Here is an 11,839-nt window from a genome sequence, read left to right as displayed (position 1 = left end):
GGTGGTGCCATCCCTGGGATGGTGGTCCTGGGTTCTATAAGAAAGCAAGCTGAGCAAGCCAGGGGAAGCAAGGCAGTAAGTAACATCCTTCTGCATCAGCTCCTGCTTCCTGACCTGCTTGAGTTCCAGTCCTGATTTCCTTTGGTGATGATCAGCAATGTGGAAGTGTAAGCTCAATAAACCTTTCCTCCCTAACTTGTTTCTTGGTCATGATGTTTGTACAGGAATAGAGACACTGACTAGGACAAATTGTATTTTAAAATTCTTTAATTGGTGCCTTTAGCAGCATTGATAAAGCCACCAGGGATAGGGCTCACTGTGGCCACATGGCCAGTGTATCAGGATCTCAGGCATTTTGTATTGTTTTGATGTTGCTGTGTTAATTATTTTGCTTATAGGATAAGGATTTCAGAATTTAAAGTAACTTAAAATAAGCTAGATCAGGCCAGGCCAGATGATACACACTACAATCCCAGCTGCTCAGAGGCTAAGGTAGGAGGATTGTAAAGTTGAGCCTTGCCAAGGCTGCAGGGCAACTTCAAACAAGTCTGGGCACCTTAATGAGACTCTGTCTCAAATAAAAGGTGAACCATGGCTAGGGATGTAGGTGAAAGGTGCAGTGTTTGCCATATGCCAAACCCTAGCTCAATCCCCAGCACCGAGAGATGGACTGATGGACTGATAGACTGATGGATGGATGGATGGACAGACAGATGGACAAATGAATTGATGGACAGATGGACAGATAGACAGACAGTTGGACTAGTGAATGGACGGATGGACGGATGGATGGATGGACAGATGGACAAATGAAATGATGGACAGATGGACAGATAGCTGGATGGATGGATGGACAGATGGACAAATGAATTGATGGACAGATGGACAGATAGACAGCTGGACCAATGGATGGACAGATGGATAAACAGATGGATGGATGGACGGACGGACAGAGAGACAGATGAAATCAAACACACCAAGTAGAGCTGACACCTCTTTTTCTTCGATAACCTTTTTGAGCACAAGGGCTTCCATCTCTGAGGTGGGTATGGGAGGGCCTCCAGCACAGTGGCTGGAAAGGGCAGCTGTTCCATCCAGGGCATTCTCTGGCCAGGCGGTGTGTAAGGCATCGTATCTGCAGCTGCGAGCATGGTGAGGGAGAGACTGTGTCTTACTATAGCTTTCTCCCCGGTTCATAAAACCCAGCTGCCATGCAGAAATGGCACTGAATTATTAAAGTGTGAGCCTGCGAAGCGAAAGGACGGGCTTATGGACACCTCTGTGACTATTAAAGCCACTTTGCTCTGGGCTGTGACTTTATTTTCTTAAATTCATGGTGACACGCCACTCTGAATCATACAGGAGAGCAGCCACTCTGCTCTATGAGGCCGTACTTCTGGGTTTGTAAATCTGTGGAGTCTGCAGAAGGAACGGAAGAGAGAGAAGGCTGTGTGGCCCAGAAGCAAGCAAGAAAGAGGGTGGGCAATCCTCAGACTGCATTTCCAGAGGCTACAGTGGGAGACAGAGGACGCAGCTCAGGTGTTAGAGGCACTGCCTAGCATGCAGAAAGCCTGGCACTGCGCAGACCAGGGGAGGTCGTGGCACACACCTGCAGACCCAGCACTTAGGTAGTAGAAACAAGATCGGAAATTCAAGTTTGAGGCCAGCCTTGGATATGGAAGACTCTCTCTCTCTCTCTCTCTCTCTCTCTGTATATATATATATGTGTGTGTGTGTGTGTGTGTGTATCTTTTCCCCCTCATCTACATATATTGTTTATTGAGAGAAACTATTCCTTAGCCCACACATTCATGTTTTGTGGCTCTCTGGAGCTCAAGCCGATGAATTTTTTGCATTCGGAAATCACTTCCCACTCTGAAAGACACTAGCCTTCCTCATCTCTTCAAACTCTTTCACTGAATCATGATTCTTGTAGAAATCAGCTCGAGCCTTCTTTCTTGGTTCAACCATGCCAAACTTATAGGCAGCAGCGACTCCCAGGGCCACAATGAACGTGCCAACAATATGAACCTGTAGACACCTGGCCAGAAGACCACACATCTGAGGTTTTGGCAACAGTGCACTGGAACTCACCGTATCCAGTGTCCTCTACCAATGTTCTTCCCGGTTCTCAGAGATATGGAGAGCCTTGTGTGTTTCTTTTAAACTTTGTATTTATTACAGTTGTAATATGACTGTGTGGGCAGATGCATATCACAGCATGGTATAGCATTCAGAAACAGTGTTTGTGAACCAGTTTTTCCCTTCTATCATGGGTTCTGGCATTGAATTCAAGTCAGTCAGCTTGTACTACTATCGTTTTGATCTGCTGAGGAATCTTGCTGGGCCCTTAATCTTCAAATTCCTTATTGATATTTTCTCTTTGACTCTACTTGTCCAATATACCTTACATTTTCTAAATGAGGTTTCAAAATATTAATTTAAAGGGGACACCCTGGCCCACAAAGGGACTTTTCCAGCGTGTGTCTTGTCAACCTTGGACTAAAATTCTGATCAGAGTGAGTCTCTTTTCTTCCTTCTAGGTCCTAAAGATCAATTTTGGGGCCTCACACATGCTAGGCAAGTGTTCTACCATTAAACTACACCCATATCTCTTTTAACTTATTAGTCTTGAGATAGGGTCCCTCTAAGTTCCTCAGGCTGGCGTTGAACTCACTCTGTATTCCAGAAGACCTAAGGTTGGGATCCTTCGGCCTCAGCCTCCTCTCTTCCTGGGATTTCATGACTGGAGCACCAGGCCCAATTCTAATTTCTTTTGGTTAAGTCTGTGTCTTCCTCAGTCTGCTGTTGACAAAAGACAAGATACACTGTTGCTATTCTTGGCAGGAGCGCTATAGAAAAGAATAGATAGACTGTGATGCTAAAACCATCTATATTCCACGTCTATATATCCTGTTAGCTGTGTTCATTACTGAGACCCTGAAGCCTTAAGTGTGGCTGTGAACTTGTCTACTTCCCCTTCTAGGTTTACCACTTTCACCTAAAAACAATTTTTTTTTAAAGCGGAGTTACGGCTTCCTCTTGACCTGTTGGCCTCTTTCTTATGACACAACAATCACTTTCACTCATTTAGTATGCTAGCCATGTTTATGGTTGATGGGTTTTTTTTTCAAAACAGAATTTCCCTATGCAGCCCTGACTGTCCTGGGAGTTGCCCTCTAAACCACAAGGCCATTGAACTCACAGAGAGTCCCCTGCCTCTGGCTCTCAAGAGCTATCATCACTGCCTCCACCACCACAGCCGCGGCTACCACCACCTGGCTCTGGCGTATTTTTATTTCAGATATTGGGTTATCATCTCTCCAAGTTCCATGCAGGCCTCATCTCTTTAATTTCATGCTTATTTTTTCTTCTGCTTCCTTGTGCAGTCGACTGCATTTCTACAGGATACTGCTGTGTGAAACAGCATCTTCTTTCCTATTGTTCCTGCTCTGTTTTGCTGATTTTTTTTCTCTCTCCAGATCATGGGTTTCCATGTTTTGTTTTTTACTTGCCTAGTAATCTTCGGCTGCATGGTAGACATTGTGGAATTCACTGTTTTTGAGGTGTTGGATTTTTTGGTGGCCTTTTCAGGTGCCACACTTCCCGCTGGCTGGGGTTCGACTTGCTCTGCTTCACTTTGCTGCCCCCTGCTCCTGCTGATGATCTGCGCAGCAGCCCGTGTCTCAGACTGATTCATCCTGACCACTCAGGGGACGCTTCCTGAGGGCCATGCATGGTGTTCTGTGTGCAGCCAGGAGTCGGGGCCTAGGTTGTTCCCTCCCATTGTGAACCCAGGAATGATCGTATCTCTGCTCTGCAGAGCTGTTCCCACACTCCACAGTCTATGAAAATGATTATCCATCCAACAACCCAAGAGGTTCCTTATATAGGCTTCCAGAACGTCCTCTGGGTGTTCTTTGTTGTAGTTGTTGCTATTGTTATTTCTAGGCCCTGCCTCAAGTTGGGGGGTGGTGGTGTACTCCTTTAATGCCTGCCCTCGGGAGGCAGAGGCAGGAGAATTTCTGTGAGTTTTAGGTCAGCCGGGTCTACAGAGTAGATTCCAGGACAGCCAGGGCAACACAGAGAAACCCTGTCTCAAAAAACAAATGAAACAAAACAAAACAATATCCTACCTCATGGATTCTAGCCACCTTGCCTTTCTGGGTCTGTTCTCTTCTGGTTTCCAGGACCTCAAACTGGAACATCCTATACTATAGTCGCCAGCTGCCGCAGGTGCATGCTGGGCAGTTGCAGAGTTGGGTCTAGTCTGAGTAGTGGTCTCTATTCTTTGCTTCCCACTGTCCACAAAGTCTTTGTTTATTACACTTTTGTTCTGTTCTTCAAGTGTGTAGAGGAGATCTCCACCTTCTTAGGCTTATCATGGGTAGAGGTGAGCTCTACAACACATTAGGAACTCCATTATTCATGATGTGAAATACACTTCTCTCATAGACGTAAAACTGGGTCTGGGGTGCATCCTAGTATTGGAGAGGTGGGAATGGAGGGAAGGAGAACTGAGTTGAAGGGCAGCCTGAAGCTACACACGGAGAACCTGTATTGAAAAGGGGATGTGGGGCACGGAGAACTTGTATTGAAAAGGGGATGTGGGGGACAGAGGCTATTGAAAGGCTAAGTATGCAGCTCAGGTGACACAGAGCATGCCCAACACATGCAAAACCTGAGTTCTGTCTCCAGCACTTATCTGTAATCCCAGTATTTTGGAGACAGAGGCAGGAGTATCAGATGTTCAAGACCATCCTTGGCTATATGCAAGCTTGAAAGCAGCCCGATCAGCATAAGACTCTGTCTCTAAACCAACCAACCAACCAACCAACCAACCCACCAACCAACCAACCAACCAAAAATCATTCAACATTCTGCAGCTGCCCAGCATGTACCTGGCAGCTATAGGGTGGTCCGGTTTGTGGTCCTGGGAACCAGAAGAGATCAGACCTGGAAAGGCAAGGTAGCTAGAATCTCTGAGGTAGGATTTTGTCATTGCTGTTGTTTTGCTTGCATCTGCAAACATGGGAGGATGGAGGACAGACAGATGCCCTCATGGCACCAGTCAGGGGTCTGATGGTAATCTTTGAAAGCACTTCTTGAAGACATTTATTCTCTCTGTGATGTGGGAGGCCGTGCTGCGTGAGAACATTGTGGATGATGAAAGGCCCACTGGAGGAGTCTGTAAAGATCTGACTAGAGAGGTGGGGGACCAGACTTGTCAAACTGTCAGCCACAGACTTGTGAAGACACCAAACCAAAAAACAAGACTTGAATAGAAGCAGTGCAGTCTGAAAGGATACATTTGGCCATGACACCTCGATTCAGGGCCGAGGCACTGTTGACATCATATTTCTGAGCTGTCACAGAGATGGATGCCAGACGGAGTCACCCATGAGCAGTCCTGTGTCTCCAAGCATCCCAGGTCTGTTGGTGAAGCAATCCTTGGATCGTTCGCTCTGTTGTTGTCTGAAAGTAAAGAACAAGAGCCTGGGAGATGGCTCAGAAGGGGAAGCATTTGCTTATGCAAGCACAACCTGAGCCCGGTTCCCACAGTGGCGGGGTGATGGGCTCTAGCACTGGAGAGGCAGAACGATCCCTGGCATTTCCTGGCCAGCTGCCCTAACCTACAAAAGCTGTAGGCAAGTGAGAGACTCTATCTCAAAGAACAAGGTGGACAATCACTAGCGAGCAGCATCTGAGGTTAATTCTAGTCTCCAGACATATACAGGTGCCTGTGTACCTGCACACACAGACACCTGCACACATGGGAACACACACATGCTCACACTCACAAGAAGATGGGTGTAGGACACTCACACTTAATCTCAGCACTCAGGAGCCTGAGGCAGAAATACTGCTAAAAGTTGAAGGGTAGCCTGGTCTACAGAGTGAGTTTCAGGCTACCCAGGGATACACAGTAAAACCCTGTCTCCAAAAATTTAACAAAATAAAAAAATAAATAAAAATAAAATAAAAAAGCCTGAGAATGCTTCGCAGCTGAGGAAACCTGACACCAAGACTGATGATCTGAGCTGAAGCCGCAGGACCCACGATGGTGGAAGAAAAGAACAGAATCTGCCCTCTAGATACTGTAATTGTTGAAAGACTAAAGGATGCTGGGCGGTGGTGGCGCACGCCTGTAATCCCAGCACTTGGGAGGCAGAGGCAGGCAGATTTCTGAGTTCAAGGCCAGCCTGGTCTACAGAGTGAGTTCCAGGACAGCCAAGGCTACACAGAGAAACCCTGTCTCAAAAAAAACAAAAAACAAAACAAAACAAAAAAAAAAAAAAGGAGGAAAGACTAAAGGAAAAGATTTGAGGTGTTACCTCGAAACTGTATGAACTGGTGACTGAGGCAGGAAGGAGGCCTTGGACCTGGAGGTCAGGTTATACGAGTATTTATTCATAAGCAACAACAAGTAAATAGAAAGTGAAATGGGATCGCATTCATTTATATACTCATTTCACTAACCTCCCGTTTGGCTGATGTTGTGGCTCAGTGGCAGCGTGTCAGGTAGGTGTGGTTTTGGGTCCTGCTGGAGCTCGTGGTGCACTGCAGGTGTCGGCGGGCATCTGGAACCGGTGGGCTGGTCCTCCGGGAAATAAGCTGGTCTCAGCACGAAGGTCTCCCTTGGGCTCCAGGAGAAGGAGCGAGCTTCGAGCTTGAGCTTCGGTTGCCAGACTTGGGTATTTAAGCCGATTCCCACCCCCGCTCAGGCATTCATGCATTAATTACCTCATGGACCTTTGACCTTGTCACCTCCACATGTACACTCCAGACTTGATTTCTATGGATACATTTTAACCAATCAAAATTGAGGCATTCACCGAAGTTAGGGCGTTTACCTTATCACATTTCACACACGCGCACACTCTGGGCCGTGTAACATTCATTTCTTTTATATTGCTTACATTTATTCCTTACAGGTGTCTCTCATTGGTAGAACACTTGCCCAGCAGGAGGGCAGCCAGGGTGGCTATGCAAAATCCCAGTTTAGAGCTGGAGTGTATATCTGGTGTTAGTCACAAGATAAATCCGGGGCACATCTCCCCAGAGTTACAGATCTGCCTTATCCGACCTCATGATGCCAGACACCATAATATGGTCCAATAGCAGGATGTACCCGGGATGGTGGTCCCTGTGAGGATGCCAGAGCTGGCTGCATGTGCACATAAGCCCTGCTTAATGGCGCTTACACAGCATGAAATCGACATTGCTTAGCGCCGTGTTCCCTAAAGCACCTATCTTTTAAGTGATGCGTGACTTTAATTGAATACACGGAGAGGGGAATAAAACTCCCTTTATTATCAAAATGAAAGAAAAGGTTTACTTTTTCAAACCCGGTAAGAGTAGGCAATGCCACAAGAAGAGGGCACCTAACACAGAGAGGGCGGACTGCCTGCCTGAGGCATGGGCCACCGGAGCAGATGCCAAAGTCCCTCTCAGCTCCAGCTGGACCATAGCCGATGTAGCTGGCCAGCTTCTGACTTAAATCCAGGCCAGCGCAGCAGATGTGAAGGGCAAGAAACCCTTCTCCGGTGGGAAATCCCACAGAGAGGCAGGCGGCGGCATGATTTTATATTCTCCATCACCTCCATGGCTTTTATTTATATACGTGGCGGTGGTTGGGTAGGTATACACATGATGCAGCATGCATGTGACTGTCAGAAGACAACTTGTGAGAGCCAATTCTTCCTCTCTGAGACTATGTGGGTCCTGGAAATCAAACTGACTCGGGTTGCCTTTGCCCACTGAGCCACCCCACCAATCTATGTTTTCGTTTTGGAGACAGAGCCTCATACTGCCTAGACTGACCTCTAGCTAGTGTTGTAGCCAAGGATGAACTTGAACTATTGATCCTCCTGCCTCCATCTTCAGGGAGCTTGGATGGTTGGCTTATGCAGTGCTGGGGCCGGAACCTGAGGCTTGGAGCGTGCTAGACAAGCGCTTGACCAATGGATGGCCCTCGATGGCACCAACAACTCTCTGTTGACCTCTTCATTGCCCCTGTCCAGTATTGACACTTATGTAGCACCATAATCTATGTTCCTATACAGGTTCTAGCTGTGGTAGGTAGGCTTCCCTAGAGAAGGCCTGGTTTATCAGTTTATAAATTTATCGGGAATAAGACTCATTTACTTCAAAATCAACTCTGTTAAAAAAAAAACGGGGAGGGGGAGGGAAGAACAGTGGCATCAGTTCTAAGCAAGTTGCCTGTTCATAAACTGCATGTCGCTATTTAAGTACTCGCTGTCTGTCTCAGGTGATTAGGCCCAAGGACTGTTGCGGCAGTCTCCCCATTGTCCATCTTTGCCCTGGGAAATACAATGGTGCAGTATCTCAAAGGTGTGTGTGTATCTCTGGTTCCCAAGCACCTGGCCCCTACAATGTAAATGAATCTGCGGTTGTCCTTAGTCTTTAGTGAAGAATTTGTGCCTAGCAATCCACCAAGCCACCATCCCACCCACCTGCTCTGTGTACACAGCTGGGAGGCAGGGTCTGTCTTCTGCATTGTCTACTGATACATTGTTGTCATGCAGAGTAAGATTTAGAGCTTGGGAAGGAGCCTACACCTGTAATCTGAGCACTTGGGGGGTCCAGGCAGGAGTCTCACCCAAAATTGGAGCCCAGCCTAGTTTATTTAGCTACTTGCAGGTCTGCCAGGATTTCAGAGCAGAAAAAAACTATCTTTGGGGGAAAAAAAACCTAAAACCAAACAAAACAGACTAGATTTTGACTGATACTTAGTAACTGCTCTTGCAGTTATCTTTTTGTCAACTGAATGGAGGTGATACTTTGAATGTTTACCCTTAGCTACTCAACGAAATACTCAGGAATCTTAACCAATCTGGGCAGGAGCCCAGACTCTAGTAGCTCCAAGGTGACTCGGCCACCTTTCCTTTCCATCAGCGGAAGAGACAAGCAGAACAGCTGAAGGCAGAGAGTGGGAGATTTAATCCGCATGTTGGGGAAGAGGGAACAGATGAAGGTCTGCTGACCTCCGAGCTTGTCTTTGGAGACACTAACATGAACTTTAGATTTAAACTGAGAAAGAATGGAGGTGAGGCACAAGGTCTGTATGATTAACCAGTCCTGGTCAAGGTGTGAACATACTCATCTTATCTCAGCTTTGCAATCTAAGAGAGTCCTTAGTGCTTGAAGGGACAGTGGTTCTCAAGAAATGATTACTTCTGCTCCAAGTGAAACCTCGCTCTCATAGATAATTGCCCTCACAGCAGGGTTATTTGTCCTTGAAACTCTGCTATTCCTAGAATGGGTGATCGCAGGTTTGGGGTAATGGCTCATATCAGCCTCAAAGGGAGGTGAGGTAGGCTAGACAGTCATTCCTTGAAGGGTTAACATCCACATACAGAGTCAAGCATATAGGAGATATCCAAGGTATAGGAGATACCAATACAGTAAAGACAGAGGTGCCAGGCTTCATCCTGGGCCCAAGCGAGAAGTCAGAGCTTCTTGGTAGACACAGCTCTGAGTGCCTGGTAGGGGACTGTCCCTCTCCATGCCACTTTAAACAAGTGTGCTAGGTAATTACCCCATTAAACTGGTTGTGTAATTGCTTTGACATGGCTCTGGACGGAACCTCTCTCCACGGCTTCTGAGGGGCTCTGGACTCATTGCCTGGTCCGTGGTTGGAACCAGCTGTGGCACGACCCACTTTTAAGGAGCCCCTCTTCAGCCCCTCTCTCCAGGGCTCTCCACTATCACCGCCCTGCAGAGGCTAAATGCTTTCTTCACTTGCCTGTAACCAGTTGTTGCTGTTCTCTTCTCTGCCTCAGACCTCTGGACATGCTGTTCATGCTGGCCCTCTTTAGGGTCTGACTGAGGGCCTCTTCATATAACCCATCTTGTCTAGCATCCTGAGACAGCCTGGATCATTTCTTTTTGTCTGGGTACGCAGTGTCTGGGAGAGGTCTCCCTTGCTAACAGAGGTGCAACATTGGTGTGGTCCCCCCCCAACTTCCTCTCCCGCCCCTCTACCGGGACAAAGGCATGTTAAGTAGAGCAAAGCATTCTCAGGAGCTGAATTTTGTCATCAGCATTTCAAACACAAGAAGCCCACACTGTGTAGTTTTGTTTCTCTTTTCGTTATTTGCAGACATTCTAGGCCCAGCACAGACCAGTAATAAACACCTGTTAAAATAATTGATTGATTGACAGCCAGCTGGGCTCACCGGATGTTTCTGTCTGGCCCCAATGTCTGGGATTTTTCGTTTTCAGTAAAAATTGTAATTATTTTCATTACAACTGTTCACCAGACTCCCTGCCTTTGTCCCATATTTTCTTCTTCTAACTTTTCACTTGGAAATGCTTACAGCATAGATAAAAGGCCTTGAGAACTGAACAGAGGCGGCTCCATCTTGCTCTCTGCCCGACTCAACAGCAAATGTTTCCATATGCATTTTCTCTTTCTTTCTCTGTCTCTATGTAGTATTCACAATGCTCTCTCTATAAATGTAAATACTTTTTTGCTGGGTCATTTGAAAGTAAGATGCAGACATTAAGACATCTCACTCACAAATACGCCAACACACAGTTCCTGAAAATGAGGGTATTTTCTGCATAACTGCAGTAATGTTGACCCAGCCGAGGAATTAACAATCATCTCAAAACACAGTCCAAGAGCCCTCCACTCATTCTCCAGTTGGAGACATTTGCTTTGGGGACAGACAAGGACGACCTTATGTCGAGTTCTGGTCTAGTTCCTGCACACCGGCATCTCAGTCACATTCTCTGATTCTGAGCTGGCGCAGACTTGCTGCTCAGACACAGGGAGGTAGTTTCCACAATGGCGGCCCAACGCCTCCATAGCACCTCATCTCCTCATGCCCCAGGAAGACTCTGCACTTTGAAAAATCACTACATAAAGCACAAAGCAGGGCGTCCACACAGGCTTCTCTCAATCAGTCAGAGCCAAGGTCCACTGGGAAATGAAGGCTGGGTCTCCAGAAGCAGCCATAAACTCAGGGCAGCCTGCTTCTGTTCGAGGGGGAGTAGAGTCTCCTGATGCTGAAGGGATGTTAGCCAACAGCCGGGAGGACTCTGCTTCAGAATTCAGAAAAGAAAGTGTACATGTAAAACACGCTTGAATGTGTACATGCGCAGAGTGTTGCACCTTTGATGTCCTGCTTCCTAGCCCAGGTGAGAGAAGTCTAGATCTCAGGTCACCATAGAGGCAAAGCTGCTCTGAGTCCTGAGCACAGCTGGGAAGAGAGTGGACAGGAAGACCACCCCTCAGCACATAGCAAACGTGGCCCCAAGGGAGCAAGAATGACCAGCGAGGACATGTAGTAGGATGTACGTCACCTCAAAGTCTAGCTTAGGGATCAGACTATGATACCTCAAAGAATGGCATGTTGATCTGAAGGAAGAAGGCTCAGACACTAGGTCTTTATTTCCTGTGCCTCTCTCTCCTGCCCCCCAGGCCCCCACCCCCATTCCTTCCAAGCAGCCAGAAAAAGCAGAATTCCAGCTCTTCAGGCTAGAAGCCCTCTCCCAAAGCCCGTGACCTCCTATACCTTCCCATGTAGGAGTTGGTAAACCCTCCAAGGATCTACTTTGTCCAGTTGTAGATCAGAAGACCCTTACTCCAGCAGGAGTCCTGCCACATGTTCAGGAGGAAGGAACACAGCCCAGAGAGGCCAAGGCAAAACCTAATTACAGACCTCACTGGGCCTTCAGCCTGGCAAGGTAAATCTCCCTCCAATATTATACATGTCTATGGACTGTAAATTTTTGTTGAATGTATGATAGATATGGCATTTTTCAGGTTGGACCCTTAGCTCAATGAATAAAGTGGTTGGCTAACCTG

General features: G+C 47.1%; 1 protein-coding gene across 1 annotated transcript; it reads right to left on the bottom strand.

Moving 5' to 3' along the window:
* Positions 1-1,863: 1,863 nt before the first annotated feature.
* On the bottom strand, positions 1,864-10,837 carry LOC127672085 (cytochrome c oxidase subunit 6C-2-like). The gene is made up of 2 exons (XM_052167292.1): positions 10,742-10,837; positions 1,864-2,109 (listed from the first exon to the last, which is right to left on the bottom strand). Exons 1-2 carry the CDS (start codon positions 10,835-10,837, stop codon positions 1,864-1,866), a joined length of 342 nt encoding a protein of 113 aa, XP_052023252.1.
* Between the last annotated feature and the right edge of the window lie 1,002 nt (positions 10,838-11,839).

This window comes from Apodemus sylvaticus, chromosome 21, assembly GCF_947179515.1.
Source record: "Apodemus sylvaticus chromosome 21, mApoSyl1.1, whole genome shotgun sequence".
Taxonomy (NCBI): domain Eukaryota; kingdom Metazoa; phylum Chordata; class Mammalia; order Rodentia; family Muridae; genus Apodemus; species Apodemus sylvaticus.
This window is presented reverse-complemented; position numbering and strand designations above follow the sequence as displayed.

Bases quoted from the DNA above. Each gene is read 5' to 3' on its own strand.
- LOC127672085 (XM_052167292.1), bottom strand. From the start codon at position 10,837: ATGGAGGCGTTGGGCCGCCATTGTGGAAACTACCTCCCTGTGTCTGAG. The intron at 2,110-10,741 runs GTGTGCAGGAAC...GAACATTGGTAG, and splicing joins AGAATGTGACTGAGATGCCG to AGGACACTGGATACGGTGAG.